Genomic DNA, 15,913 nt, shown 5'->3' on the forward strand with positions numbered 1-15,913 from the left:
CCTGCCTTCAAGGAATGCTAATGGGGAGACAATATGCAAACACACAAGATACACATTTGTTATAAATAAGAAGTAATCTCAGACTGGGGACTACTGGAGCAGAACGTTGAATACGCTATCAATTAGGCCATTGTTTTAGATATTTTCTATTAATGCTTTTAAATTATGGGGAGAAAGGGAAAGGCATTTCTCAAAAGGACTGATATTAAAAACAAAGGGCATCAATGTACCCTATTTAAAAAAAAAAAAAAAAAAAGGCAACAAGGGATTTTCATTGTTTTTCCCTTCTGCCTCTTGCCAAAGGAGCCAGAATCCAAAACCTCTTGTTCTTTCATCACTCCAAATATTCAGTTCCTTAGGTAAGAGATTCCTGGTGTTAATTAATCCCAATTAATTATATTTTAGATCAGAAGTACTTAAAAATGGATAAATTTCAGGGGTACATAAATATAGATGGGAAAAAAACATTTTGGTAACAATTTCAATAGAACTGTTTTTTACTGCAATTCTGTGTTTTATTTTATACATTTAAAAGCATTATTAAAAAATATAAATATATAAAAGGGTCCATAAGTTCCACCAGACTGGTGCTAAAGGATCCATGACTCACAAAAGACTAAGGACCTTCATTTTAGGTGAACTTCCAGGCTGACACCTATTAAATTAAGTGACCTTTCTCTTAACCTTCTCCTTTCTTCTCCCTCCACCCCTCCCCATTTCATATAGGAGGGTTTGTTAGAATAAGTTAAGAGTCATACAATTCCAGCACAAGAGGAAGTATGGGTCTTTTGGCTGGGGGGAGGAGAAGGAGGGAGAAAAGGGGGTTTCAGGGTGCTGTCATACAGCTGCCATGGTGAAGAACCCAGTCTCATGCCTGGCAGATATGTCTGAAACAGCTTCTATATTATGAGTTCAAATGCATGAGACAGAGAAGACCTGGGTACAAGTACTGCCTCTAACCCACATTGGGTGTATAATCCTAGACAAGTCACTTCACTTCTCTCACTGCTCTCCGAATAATTCTTTAAGACCCCAGTTACAGAGGTAGTGTTCATGTGCATCAGGGAAAAGAGTTTCCATGCAGGAGAGTCCCCAAACTGATGAAGCTTGAAAAAAATGAAACAAATAATCCGTAGCGTGCCACCCATTCACACCCAAAATCTAGCAAACTAGTATCTGTAATTTGATGGTAGCCCCCTAAGTCAGGAGCACTTAATTGGGAATTCATGAACTTGATTTTTAAAAATATTTTGGTAACTATTTCAGTATAATCAGTTTCCTTTGTAATCCTATATATTTTATTTATGCTTTTAAAAATTATTTCTGAAAAGGGGACCAGTCTACTACCAAAGGAGTCCAAGACACAAAAAAGATTAAGAATTCAACTCTCAGTCCTAATTCCATATTCACTGATCAGCAATAAGTGTTTTCCTGCAGGGCTGATAAAGTAAAAGGGACTAATTTTGTTTTAATATCTAACCTAACTCATTTACAACTTCACTTGTACTCTATTTAATAAAATCACATTGTATGGATAAATGAGGATATGAATAAATGAAGGAAAAAAACACTTACTGGGAGAAACTCATTCAAAACCTCCCCAAACAAATTGTTTAACCAAGTCCCATTTTTTTTCTCTGTTAAATGGAGAGACCTGATCCCCTTCTCTCATAGGGCTGTCGTGAGATTCAACTGAGAGTCTCATTTGAGAGAAAAGCTTGGAAAAGCCAATTCTTTCTAGATGGGACATACAGAAGGGACTGGTGCACTCATGCTGCTTCTAAATCCTTCCTCCATCTCTTTCCTTCTCGCTCTCAGCTCTGGCTGCCCTTGGCAACCTGTCTCTTTCCTTGCTTCAATCTCCCTCCTTCTGGGTGGGAGGACGTGAGGTAGAAAACCTGGGTTCTTCAGGGGAAGACATACAAACGCATGCATACAAGGGTTAGAGTGGAAGAATTACTGACTCTGACATCAGTCAGTCAATCAATAAGCATTTATTAAGGGTCTACTTTATGCCGGGCACTGTGCTAATCACTGGGGATGATGGAGAGAAAGGCAAGAGATTTCTAATTCTCTTTTCTCCTCCCTAGCACAGTGGTCGGCACACAGGAAACGTTCAATAAATACTTGTCTCCTTGTTTCTAACTAGATTGCTGATAAGAGTTTGAGGAGCAAATGTAGGCAGCCAAATTTAGGGATGAAGTTGCAAACTCCCTCCCCTGAGTGGCCCTGGAGGCGGCTGCGGCCCAAAGCCACGCCAGGCGCGAAGGAGGCTGAACCCGCGAGCGTGGCTTTGGAGGCGTCTCCCCTTCGGCCGGCACCGGGTCAGCCGGGCTTCTCTGTATTCACGGGTGTCACCGATAGGGCATCCCAGCGCTGCCGGCATCTCAGGGCCGCCACTGTCGGCAAACAGGTTTTGCTCTCCGGGCCCCAGAGTCCTTAGAAGTGTTTTAGTTTTGCTTCTGATACTGCAAAAGGGAGACAGAGCATGAGGAGGTGAGGATGGCACGATCATCGCCCAGGAGGAGGGTCTCTGCCCTGCCAAGCTCAAAGGTCCCAAGTGTCCCACTCCCACTCTCCCTCCTGGCTGTGACTCCACACCAAGCAGAGCACGTAAGGCACGAGACCTGAGCTCGGCAGCCCCGGGTTCAAATCCCACTTCAGATATAAGATATCCTGACCCTGGGGCAAGGCAAACAGCTCTGTGCCTCGGCGGCTTCCACGCCTGTAAGATAAACTGCTGGACTCCATGGTCTCTTACATCCCTTCCAGCTCTATGACCACCCTATGAGCTGAGTTTGTTTGCAAAATGGAGCTACTACTTCACCAACCTAGTTTTCCATCTCTAAAATGGACATATTACTCACACTAAGTCTCACCTGACAGGTCTGTTGTAAGGAAATGATTTGCAAACTCTAAGATGCCAAATAAATGATGCCCCTCCCCCACTGCCACTGCCCTCCCTCCCAACCCTGGGTTGATTCTGCATTAATTCCCCTTTCAGGTCGGGAGCTCCAGGAGAGGGAGGACTCTGCTGCTGCCTGAGCAGTCTCAGAGCCTAAGAGGCAGCTTGCCGGGGAGGAAAGAGCTGGCCTTGGGAGCCAAGTCTGGCCCGTGACCCACGCTGGCTGGCTGACCCCAGGCCTCTCAGTGACAAAGTCATTCTCTAAGACCATTTTCTCAAAGGCGAAGGTCAGCCCTCTTTGGGAGTTCCTTCCCCCAGTGCACTCACACCTCTGGCCCGATCCAAGTGTCAGACGGACAGAAGCTGGTTTATGACCTTTCCTGACCGGCTGAGGTGGGAGGAGGCTAACCGTTCTTATCCCGTCTCCCTCATCCCCTCATCCCCGTTACCTGCAGCATCTCTCCCCTAATGGAGAGAGAGGCGGATGGGGCAGGGAAAGGAGGTGATGTCCTCAACTCCCCAGCACGGGGCAGGGCACCCAGAAGGGCTGATTAAATACGGGCTGATGAGAGAAAGGCTAGCCAGGGGAAGGGGAGGCTTTGATTCGTTAACTTATTCCCACAGACAGGACCGCGCCTCCCCTTCCCCTTCCTGCTCACCTGGCCTGGCCTGGGCCGGTACCGTGGGCCAGCTGCCGGCCTTTGCACAGCAGTGTGGCATTTCCCCCCAATGCTCTGCGGCCTGGGAGGACACGGCAGCCACCTCCGTACAGCACGCCAGTGAGTGTCTGAAGCCGGACCTGACCTCAGGGCTTCCTGGCGCACAGAAAGCCCGGGTTTGCAGCTTTTCCATCTGACCTCACAACAGCAGGGGAAGGGGCGTACCCCCACTTTACGAGAGAAGGACGCCCAGGGTCTGGGTCCCTTGGGGGCTGCAGCTGCACCCCAAGCCGGCTGGCCTATGTCTAAGCCAAGAGCGCCCCTTGTTAGCAGAGGGCTGCCCTAGGATCCGACTCCGAACCCCAGGACCAGGCTGGCAGTGCTGCCTCTGTGGCCTTGAGGGAACCCTCAGCTCTCTCCTCGGTGGGTCTGGACTAGAGGGCGTCTGGAGTCCTGGTGACAACCTTCCTGGGGCCCAGGCTGACGGTGCGGCAGGGGAGCCCCCTGGTGGCTGAGGAGTGTCCCCCAGGCCCATCTCGCACCATGACTTCTGACCAGAGGGCTGAGCGCGGGAAGGCCACAGCTCACCTTCTTCATGACCCAATCGGCGTCTTCAATAGCTCTTCGGATAATCTGTTGGATCCTCTCAGGGTTGTCTTCATCTGCGTGGACTTGGAAACTCTGGAGGACGGAAGCACAAGAAGAAATAACTGAGTGGAACCTGTAATGATGGAGATTTGGGCCTGTGGGCACTGGTGGTGAGAGGAGAGGCTCAGCCCAGACTTAAACCTTAAGAAGTGTGGGGAGCTCCCACTGTGGAATCTCCCCGCGCCAAGGCAGTAACTCGACCACGACAGATACGGAGAATTCTCCATGAAAGTAAGGATCTGTGGGCTGGGCCACGTGCCCGGGAGCCAAGCCATGGCGTAAGAAAATTAGATGCCGACCCAAGAGACATCTTAGGGTCAATTTCCCTTTGGTTTCATTTGAACAGGGTTTTTTTTAACAGAAAAGTTGAAAAGGAGCACTAGGAAATGTAGTCGGGGCCAACGGAAATTACAAGGCTCCAATCTCTTAATAACTCATGCTCTCTTTGATATCTTGTAATAATTAATAAGAACATGAATCCCTAGGGGGCAGCTAGGGGGTGCAGTGGACAGAGCACCAGCCCTGAAGTCAGGAGGACTCAAGTTCAAATCTGGCCTCAGACACTTAACACACCCTGACTGTGTGACCCAGGGGAAGTCACTTAACCTCAACTGCCTCAGCCAAAAACAAACAAAAAAGAGCATGAATCCCTCATTCCTTCAGCCCACAATACAACACAGAAAGACACCCAAGGCTGCTAAGTGCCCATTTACTCCCATCCTGGATTGATGAGGGGCCTTCCCTTCATGAAGCAAAGCAATATACTGGAGTGAGCGCTGGTCCTAGGAGCCAGGAAAGCCTGTGTTCAAATTCTGCCTCTTACACTTGTAAGATGCAAAGTTATGAGTAAGTTGCTAGCACCTATGAGCCTCAGTATCCTTACCTGTAAAATGGAAATTATATCTTTGTCCCACAAAGCTACCGTGAGGCTCAGATGAGATTTTCAAACTCTAAATACAAGCTATGTAGATATAATTAATATTATTGTTGTTATTAGTGCGGAATCCTGTAATTAAAAATAAACTTGGTGTGGGTGCCAGTGGGTAGGCGGGAGAGGAGAAGCCCTACTGCAGTGCTGAAATAATATGAAAGAAGTGGGGGACAAGCGGCCAAAGAAGTCTGCAGTGTATCAGAAAGGCCGCTGGACTTCAAGTCTGGGCCTGCCGTTTATGGGCAATGTGACCACCAGCAATTCACTTCCTCTCTCTGGGCCTCAGTTTTCTCACTTGTAAAATGGGGGAAATGGCCTATAAGGTATCTTCCAGCTCTTAAATGAGGACCATGACATCCCACAGTCTTCCAGAGGATTTTGTGAAAGTTCCACCCTCACAGCTGATCACCAGCCCCTGAGTGTGCAGGCTGCTCTGTCAGCACCTAGAACAGCACCTTAGCCCCAAAGGGCCTCCTAGGTGCTCCAGAGCACTTCCCCTTGGGGAAGGGTCCACACAGGCAGTATGAGGGAGGGAGCAGCAACCCCGCACTAAATATTTTCAGGAGAGGCAGCATGGAAACAGTTCTGGACCAGAAATCTGGAGATCTCAGTTCTGGTGCCAGGTCTCCAAAATGACAAAGCAATAAGAGCGCTTTCCAATTATCATCTCTTGGGGTCTTCCCATCAACCCTGGGAGGTGAGTGCTGTTCTTATCCCCACCCTACAGTTCAGGAAATGGAGAAAACAGGTAAAAGTGACCTGCACAGGTCACAGGTTCTGAATTCAGGTCTTCCGGACTCCAGGCCTGGAGCTCTATCCACCGCACCCCCTTAAGCTGCTGAAGGTCCCTTGCGGCTCTGATGTTCTGTCAATGGATCAGAGATGATTCTTTGAAGTGTGCCCCAACAGCAGATGGCACAGTGGATGGGCAGCAGGAAGACCTGCGTTTAAATCTGACCGGAAGAGGCTTATAGGCCCTAGGGTCAGCAAATTCCAGAAACCTGGCTCACAGCTGCCAGGGGGGTAGGACAGAGAAGGGGATGTGGGGGGAACTGTCTCCCAGCTCAGGCCTTGGGACTGACTCCCATCTCTGATGCTGAATGGCTGTATGACTCTGGGCTCAGGCCTTGGGACTGAATCCCATCTCTGATGCTGAATGGCTGTATGACTCTGGGTCAGTCACTTGACCCCTGGGTGCCTCAGTTTCTTCATCTGTAAATTTAAGCTCTAGATACAATGTTTAGTCCCTTTTCTGAGAAAATGGGAAAGACCACATGAAGTCATGGTGAATAATCTGGATCAAAAGGACTGCAGGGAGCTTTCTAAACGCCGCCCACTTATTAGTAAGCACTGAGCAAGGGTAAGGTTGGGCCTTGGGGCTTCCAAGTCTGGGTTTGGGGGCTGTTGTCGTTGCTTTTGGCAGCAGCACCGACAGCAGCTTAACTTTGTAACTGTGACTGCCTTTGGCTGGCATGAAAACGAGTAGACATTTCCCAAGCTCACAACAACTGCTGGCGAAGGGAATATTCAGAAAAGCTGGGAAGACAGCTTGAAGTTAAAACTGTTGGCAGCGAAGTACAACACAGTCTATTAAGCATTGGCTGTGTACAAATCAATCCATCAACAAGTATTTATTAAGCGCCTACTCTGTGCCGGACACTGTCCCTGCCCTCACGAAGCTGACATTCTCTCCGAAGACAACACGTACCCATCAAAGTCACAGACATTCAGACTGAGGGTAACAAGGTTGCTGGGGGTGAGGGAGGCACTCATGTTAGAGGTCACACCTGAACTGAGCTCTGTGGGCAGCTAAGAGGCAGGGGTAGGGAACCATGGTGCCCTGGGTGAGCAAGAACAGGAAGGCCGGGCTGGCCCCCGAGGGTGAGAAGGAAGGAGTTGGCTGGGGGCTGGAGGAGCAGGCTGGGGCCCACTGGATGGTGGGCAGTCTGCCCCTCCCCAGAGCAGGGCGCCAGCAGAACGGAGGCTGCCCCCCTGCATGGGATTCTTCTCCCACCTGTCTGACGGCATGCTTATAGTGCTCCTGGATGTTCTTGGTGGGCAGCTGGCGACAGCAGCGCAGCAAGTAACGGTACAGCTGCAGCGGCTTCTGAACTAACTCGGCGCCCGGCAATGGGCCCATCAGCGTCACCTTCTTCCCCTAGAGAGGACGGGAGAGAGGACCCAAGGTGAGGGGGTGGGGGACAGGGAACAGTTACTGTGGCCACTGCCAGACACTCTCCTCTTATGTGATCTCACACTGCCAGAGAAGGTGCCGGTGTGACCTCCATTTCACAGTTGAGGAAACTGAGGCAGGCAGGGGGGAGTGACTTGGCCAGGGTCACACAGCCCCTAAGAATTTGGGGCCCCTCAGTTTCAAGAAAGGGCCCAATATATTACCTTGAACGAGTCACTTTACTGGCCCTCCCCCCAACTTCTGTTTCCTTTCATCTGTGAAAGGATGGGATTGGAACACAGGCCTCCAGAGAATCAGGATTGGGGTCAAAGGCTCTTACACCCTGAACCCCTTGAGTGTGACAGACCAGGATTCCCTGTCCCCTCCCCTATGGATTGAGCCAAATCCTCCTGTAAGCTGAAAAGTTGTTCCTGAGACTGGCCAGGGCTGCCCCCTGCTGCGGCCACATCTGGGCTTCCTGGACACCTCAGGGTTCTAAAAAGGAATTCTGGGAAGGGGAGCCCTTCCTACCCCACTGAAGCTCTAAGGCCAGGAGAAAAGGGATCCCCATGGGGCAGGGGGGACCAACTACCGGATGAGCCAGGAGTCTCAGCTCCTTCCAATGCTGGACCTAGGAGCTTGGCTCAGGCTTAGCCTCCACCATTTATACGAGGAAGAAATGGACTGGCCATCTCTAAGGTCTCTCCCAGTGCTATCTTTCACAAGATCACCGAACTGGAGATGGAAAAGGCCCCCAGAATGCCCTCGTCCAACCCAAACCATTTTACAGATGAACAGAAGGAGGCTCAAGTACACTGAAGGGACTGTCCAAGGCCACACGGGCAGCTAGTTAGGTGGGTCTGCAGGGGAAAGAGTCCAATCAGAACCACCTGAGTTCACAGCTAGTCTCAGATCCATGCTGGCCATGTGAACCTGAGCAAGTCCATAACTGTCACTTAACCTCTTGCCTTGATTTCCTCTTCTATAAAATGGGGATGATAAAACCCCAATTGTTGTGAGGATCAAATAGAAATGTAAAGCCCTTAGCATTGTGCCTGGCACATTACCAGGCACTGTGTATTAGTTATTGTTATTGTTATTATTATTATTATTTGTACTATTGTCATCATCATCATTATTATTATTATTCTCACAAGGCAGTTTTCTAATATCTAGGACACAGCAGGTGCTATATAAATGCTTATTGACTGATTATTGCTGCCAAATGGAAGAAAAGGGAGAAAAGCCACCTTCTCTCTCCCTTTCCTATTTCCTCAAAAAAACAAAACAAAACAAACAGCTTCTTCCCTAGAAGACCTAATGAGCTATGGAGAACAAGTGAGAGATGCAGGGGAGAGAAAACAACTGTCCTTGGCTACCTCTCCAAGGTGGTCCCAATGAAGGCAGGGTGAGAATGTGGATGATTCAACACCAGCCAGTCCAACTACTTAAGAATATTAACAGCTCAAAGCAGCTGCCTTAGTAGTCCTGACAAGTGTCTGTCCAAAAGGGGGACACTCCGTACTTCAACCTGAACAGGGAAGTTAGTAAGTGACGCTATCTAGTGTAGGGGTCCTCAAACAATGGCCCATGGGCCAGATGCAGCAGCTGAGGACGTTTATCCCCCTCACCCAGGGCTATGACGTTTCTTTATTTAAAGGCCCACAAAACAAAGTTTTTGTTTTTACTATAGTCTGGCCCTCCAACAGTCTGAGGGACAGGGAACTGGCCCCCTATTTAAAAAGTTTGAGGACCCCTGATCTAGTGCCTTAATATCCACAAAGCACTTACTTGACATCCTCTCCTTTCAGCCTCACACAAGCACCTTACGATCAAGCTGCTACATCTTCTTATGGTTATTTTTAGATGGAAACTGAGCCTTAGAGAAATAGAGTCTCGCTCATGACAACAGAGATAGTAAGATCAAAGATTTTAATTGTGAAAGGAAACTCAGAGGTCAAGTCCACCCCCTCATTTTAGAGATGCAGAAATGGAGGCCCAGAAAGGATGTCCAGTCCATGTTCCCTCAGACAGTAGGAGCAGAAATTAAAAGCTGCAGGTCATCGAGTCAAAGCACTTCATTTTACACAAGCAACTTGGCCAGCCAGTAAATGTCAGAGACAAGACAGGAGCCTACTCACCAAGTCCAGGGCTTGATCCTCTAGGTCACGTTGATCAAAGAATAATATATGAGTAGGGAAACTCAGGGAGAGCTGAATCTGTTATTATGAATTATAATAACAAATGATCAGAGAATTTATTTTCTCATAACAAGCCATGAGATAGTTATTCTCATAGCTTTTGATAAAGAGACTTCTTTTTAGCTCTCCTTAGGACTCAAGAGAAAATTTCTAGCAGGAGATATAGAAAATAACAAAATGTCAACAATGTAACTATACAGAAGCATTATGGGACACCCTCCCCCCCCCTCCAAAAAACCCACAACATTCTTTCTCATTTAATGATTATTCTATCTTCTCATCCCATGAGAATAATTTTTCCCACTTTAAAGAACAAGAAATCAAGGGTCAGATATTAAATGACTGTATAGATTGTAAAAAAAAAAAAAAAAAATATCTCAGTGCAATGTATAGCTTTAAATTAAGAAAAAAAAAAGTCTAGTAACTGTTTTTTTCTGATTTTATATAACATTCGGGGCCCCTAAAACTACCTACACCAAAAGTAATTTTTTGTTCTCCTAGAATTCTATTTTAAAAAGATTTATTATATGCAAATTATGTGCCACATCCTATTCTAGGATGTAGTGAATAAATGAATAGAGAGGAGATGGAAGGCAAGAAGAGAAGCATAAAGGAAGGGAGGGAAGGAAGGAGGGAAAGAAAGGAGAGAGCTAAAAAAAAGGAAGGAGAGAGAAGGAAGAAAGGAAGGGAAGGGAAGAAGGGAGAGAAGGAGGGAAAGAAAAAGAGAAGGAAAGGAGAGAAGAAACACAGAAGGAAGGGAGAAAATCAGGGAGGGAGGGAGAAAGGAAGAAAGAGGGAGAGACAGAGGGAAGAAAAAAGGGAAGGAGGAAAGGAAACTGCACAACTTTGTCTCACTTTAACCCAATTCATTCAAAAGTCAAGACATTACTCATGAATCATGTTGTCATTAGTACTCTTGGAAAAAGAAGGATGACAATAACTGCAAGGTACCACAGATGGGGAAGGGGGATTGTTTTGAAAAGACCAGGGATGGTGAGGGAAGGAAGGCAAACACAAAAACAAAACCTTTTCAGTCTTCAGGGAATTTATCTTTTACAGATGTAACAAATGGACTGATTCCATTCAACACATTACTGAATGTCACCATTTTAATGGGTGCTCTTGGGCCATCTGTTTCAAAGCCTCGCCAATCTCCTGGCTGCCCAGGATAGCCTACTGCTGCGCGACCATCTTTCCCAGGTCACTCTGACCCCAGTCCCAAAGCTCCACTTTGTTCCCATTCTCCAGCTTCCATTCTATTCTCTCCCCCCTAACTTCCAGTTCTGAAACCCTGTTAAAGTCAACTCAGTCATTATTCTTGATGAAGGCTGTCAAACTCCTCAAAAACACTCTTCCACTATCCCTTTAATTTTCCAGACCAAAGTAGCCTACGTCCATTTCCCCCCAGGAGAATGTAACTTCCTTGAAGGTACTTGAGTACACAATACATACTTCATAAATGCTTTTTCATTCATTTGTTCACTCACATAGCAAGCAAAGATTCTTTTGAGTCTACAAATTAAAATACTGAATAAAACGAAATGTATTAATAAAATTAAATTCATTAATAAAAATAATTTAATTCCAGTATTCTGACATAATTCATTTCCTTTGGAATCTTCCATGTTTTATGTTAGAAATTTAAGAGAACATCATTCTGAGAAGAGGTTTATAGGCATACCAGACTGATGGAAAGATTAGAGACACAACAAAGGTCAAGAACTCCTCCTCTGTGGAAAGCCATAGCCTTTCTAGCCCTCCGGGACCTGGCTTTGACATCAGTCTTATAAATCCAACTCCCTAATGGATATGGGTAGTGATAGTTCAAAGGAAAATGCATGAAGGAGGATGGAATTAATTTAGTTTTCACAGCTATTAATCATAACAATCAGTGATCGGTTACTAGCTTCCAATTCCAGCTTTCAGCCTGACAGAGACAGAGATGGCCTACACCAGTCTAAGCCTAACTCTCCAGGGCCACCCAAAGATCCATGGTGCCCAACCCAAAAGCCATCGCCAACTCTTTCACAAAGTGGCCCACAAGACTTACTGGCAGGTCTACCCTTGCCATATAAAGTGCTAATCAAATATTGTAAATTGCTAGTCACGTAACAGATGGCTACCATCTGGAGCCCTCCAAATGAACATTTGGAGAGAGTATAACTTTGAAATATTACCCAAAGATGCAAGCAATCCTTAGGAACCAATTCAGCAAGTATGAGTGGGAGGTTATTTTGGTCTCAATTAGAATACTTAGTCACAGTCAATAATATCCAGTAGCTGATCCATGTAGGTTCACTTAAAGATCTGAACCAAAAAAGGAAAAAAAAAATGCTAATTTAATTTAACATGTGGGTTGTGATGAGCTGAGTAGCCCTAGATGCTACCACATCATTCCCAAAACCATAACCCAAAATTATAGTGATCTTCCTACTCTCTCAAGATAGTAGCACAACCAACTCTGAGTTATTTAGAGGATAAAGGGGCTCATAACTAGGGCAGGGCTACTAGCACTTTGCCCTAGAGACCAAAATTTAGAGGGTGCTGGCAGTTCTTATGCTCCAGAAGCACAGAAACAGCTGTTTTTAGCATCTAGTTGCCAAATATAAGTAAAATATGAATCTATCAGGAAGCCTGGATCCATTCTATGATGAAGGGACAGCTGCACCCCAAGTGATTTCCCTCTCAGGTCTTACAGCTAAAACACAGCATCAAAGCTCTAGAGCTGGACAGTCTATTTGAAAACTTAATTTTACAAATGAGGAAATCAAGATCCAGAAAGGTTATACACCTAGTCCAAGTCTTCTGAGTCCAATATTTTGTGGTTCCCCCAACTAAATGTATCTCAGTTCATCTGAGATCAGTTTTCACCTGGGATGTAATTTATGAAGCTTGGTCTGAAAAACAAACAAATAAACAAAACCCAGCTGCCAATGTGTGGTTTTATCCAGCCTCTTTCTAGCCTCAGCAACGTCCTTCTGTACTACAAAGTTCTAGGTCATTTTCCTTGGGTTTCTCTGCCTGCACAACAACAAAGGATCATCTACCTCAGGGGATATTAAATCTCTCAGTGTTATTCTCTTGGAAAGCATCAGCCAAAAGGCGTGGTGGAGAGGCTGCAGTAAGGAAAGAAAAGGAGGATGTGGGGATAAGCTGAGGATTGGACTCCACTAACTAGACTGCTATAAACCCAAGAGAAAAGAAATGAAACCACAAATCAGAAGAGCATCAAGGCAGAACCAGCAGGGATCTTAGCACCCAGCTGGTCCAGGCTGCACAGTATAGAGATAAAGCCCAAATGGAGTAATGATCTAACCATAGTCACACAGTAGTAGTGAGAAGAGACAGAATTTGAATCCAGATGCCATGATACCAGGGCCATCCTTCTTTCCAGAGCACCACACAACTTTTAGCTTTTCTTTCTGAAGAACTGAATCTGAAATCAAAGGGCACGACACAAATTTAAGTCCGAAATCTCTCTCAAATCTAAGATTTATGAACCTTTCCAATCGCTGATACTCTGTTATAGCAAGAGGTTTAAGTGGAGAGTAATGTCACCAAAGGCCAAGAAGGGGGAGAGTGAGTATGAACAGAGCAGTATGGAAGAGAGGGGAGGTGGGGAAGGGGAAAGAAGGATGAGGCCCTCAGATGAACACTGGTTCTTTCCAGAACCATCCGACACTGGACAAGTGGGCTCCACCTTGCTTTGAGCCTCAGTTTCCTCATCAATAAAATGACAGGTGGGTCTAGCTCACCTCTAAGGTTCCTTCCACTCTAGATAGCTGATCCTGTAGGAGCAGGAGTACTTCCCACTTAACCCAATCTAAAAATCAAGGATATGGCTCACTACTGGTTTCCAGGAGCCTCCAGATTAGCTGACTACAATGAGGACCCCCTTGAAGAAGCCCTTGATCAAGATCTCTAACAGCTTCACAAACTCTGGGGCAAGAATCTGCCCCCAGCTCATCTACTCCACAATTTTCTTACTTCGTTTCCTTTTCTAGGAAAGGACTCTGGCAAGATCTCCTCAACCAGAGGCGTCCCGTCAATACCTCATGTAAGTTCACAGAGAGCAGAGGCTGTTTTATTTTCTCTTCGGACCCCCTTAGGCATTTTGGGGGAGGAGGAGGAGGAGGCCTGGACTCGGGGTTCCATATGGTGCAGGGAACCTCTACTAGCCCAGCGGCAAATGAACAGGTAAGAGGCAACGAGGGTTTGCCAGGCACTGTGCCCGACAGGGGAGGGCGCTGCACTGCATCCACCCCTTCTCCGGGCTACAAAGTGTCAAAGGCAGAATCTAAACCAGGTCCCAGACCAGACCGCCGGCCTAAAAGCAAAGGTTCGCGTAAAAGCGCGAGACTCGCAGCCCCATGGCCGCCACCCTGACCTCCACAAAGTCCTTCATGGGCTGACCGACCGTCTGTTCCGGATTCTCAGGAAATTGGAGAAAAGGACGAAGGTGAAGGTGGGAATGTTTTGTTTTTACAACGGGGAGCCTGAAGCAAGAGCTTTCAACTCAATTCTATGTTTAAATCATTTCCCCAGGCACCCAACAGACCCTACGCTGGGAGCCAAGGTTACGAGTGCCAGCAAGGTCACGGAGCCAGGGCCTGAGGCCGCGCAGTACCGCGGAAAGCACAATGACCCTGGAGTCCAGGGCGATGGGTTCAAATTCTGCTTGTGACGCTCACTACTCCTTTTGTTGAGCGTCAGACCATCACGAGCCTGGGCCTGCTATAGGATAACGGGGTGGCCTCTCAGGGGGTCCTCGCTCTCCGACCCCGGGCGATGCGCACGGGGGGGGGCCCGGGGGGGGGGGGGGGGGCGCTACCTCAGCTCTGGGCAGGACGGCGCTGCCGCCCCGCAGCTGCCCCGCAGAGCGTCCTCCGCGGGAGAACTTTAAAGGGCCTGGTCAATATCATCACCGGGAGAGTTAAAGGGCCTGGTCAATATCATCAGCGAGAGAGTTAAAGGGCCTGGTCAATATCATCACCGAGAGAATTAAAGGGCCTGGTCAATATCATCACCGAGAGAGCCACGCGGACGGCAGGGCGCGCGCGCGCCACGGGAACCCAGCTCCCGCCCCTCCCCCCACCGTGGCCCCCTCCCGCCCCGGGCCCTGGCTCTGACCTAGCTCCGCGGGGGGGCGACGCCGCCTTCTACTGTGGAACGTAGGGCCGAAGGCGACTGGGGCGGCGGCGGCGGCAACGGCGGCGGCAACAACGGCTACAGGGGCTGCGGGACGAGATCGCGTCTGCGCACAAGGGCGCTGGCGCCTGCGGGCGCGCGCCAGGCCGTCGGGCGCGCGCGGGATGAGGCTCGCTCCAGCTCTGAGCGGGGAGAGGGACAGGAACACGTGCGCCCTCTGCCGGGCTCGCGCTGGAACCGCTGCGTTGTGTCAGCCCATTTGTTACCCGCCCGGGCTCTGAGGACCCGTCAATCAAACCTGAAGCTGGAAGAGGCGTAGGGAGGGAACCCCGCCCCCAGGGACCCTGCGCCCGCTTGGCCAACCAGCCAGTTTCATCTCCCCATCCCGGCCCCAGGGTCTCCCTTGATCAGCCTCTCCCTTCCAGATTCCCCGATTCCTTTCCCACTAACTCCTCCCCAGCCACTTCTCCAGATTCCCCAGCTCCCCTTATAAGTGAAACCCAAAGCAAGCCCTAGTTCGCCTCCCCCAACTTTGCTCACCCACTTTCCTTTCCCCCGCTTCCCCTTACTAACATTCCCTAGTTTCTCTCCAATGAACTCTTCCCTGCCCCAATTCTCTCCTCCCAGTCCTCCCCATCAACCTCTTCTGCTGCCCCCACATTCCCACTGTACTCCGGATTCCCTCCCCACCAATTTCTCCTCGTCCCATTCACTTCTCACCAAATACCTCCCTTCCCTCGCCCCCAATTTCTCCCTCCAAACTCCGAATCTCCATATACGACAAGGGCACTTTATAGATAAACATGGCTTGGTTACTAATTCCCACCGGTTTTCCTTTTTCCCAATATCCCTGACAACAAATATCTAGTCTCCTCCCTACCTTGACCCATTTTTCCACCATTTCCTTTTTCTATTATTTTCCCTCCTTCCCTTCCTACTAATTTCTCCCTACTTATTTCTCTCCTCCCTTCCCACGTCTCTTAATAAATACCCAACTTTCCCACCCCAGTTCCCTCCCTCTCAAATTCTTCACCTATTTTCTCTCCCCACCATAATCTCTATTCCCACCACACTCACTTCTTGCCCACAGTTTCTTCCCCCCCTTCTTCTGCCATCCCAGTTTCCTTCCTTCCAACTTCTCCCTTCCAAATTCCCTACTTGCCTCCCCACAAACTTCCCTAATTCTTATCCCTCCCCCAATCAAATTCTTCCAACCAAATTTCCTACATATCAATTCCCTCTCAGTCT

At 48.1% G+C, this 15,913-nt stretch overlaps 1 protein-coding gene across 2 annotated transcripts; it reads right to left on the bottom strand.

The window, feature by feature from the left end:
- Nucleotides 1–236: 236 nt before the first annotated feature.
- LYRM9 (LYR motif containing 9) lies at nt 237–15,283 on the bottom strand. Of its 2 annotated transcripts, XM_012549810.3 has the most exons (5): nt 14,648–15,283; nt 9,458–9,535; nt 7,158–7,301; nt 4,153–4,245; nt 237–2,468 (listed from the first exon to the last, which is right to left on the bottom strand). In XM_012549810.3, the coding sequence occupies exons 3-5, from the start codon at nt 7,281–7,283 to the stop codon at nt 2,451–2,453; spliced, it is 237 nt and encodes a 78-aa protein (XP_012405264.1). In that variant the 5' UTR covers nt 7,284–7,301; nt 9,458–9,535; nt 14,648–15,283; the 3' UTR covers nt 237–2,450. The 2 variants fall into 2 exon arrangements, with proteins under 2 accessions (XP_012405264.1, XP_031823528.1); XM_031967668.1 differs by lacking the exon at nt 9,458–9,535.
- Nucleotides 15,284–15,913: the final 630 nt, after the last annotated feature.

Source organism: Sarcophilus harrisii, chromosome 4 (assembly GCF_902635505.1).
Source record: "Sarcophilus harrisii chromosome 4, mSarHar1.11, whole genome shotgun sequence".
Lineage (NCBI taxonomy): Eukaryota > Metazoa > Chordata > Mammalia > Dasyuromorphia > Dasyuridae > Sarcophilus > Sarcophilus harrisii.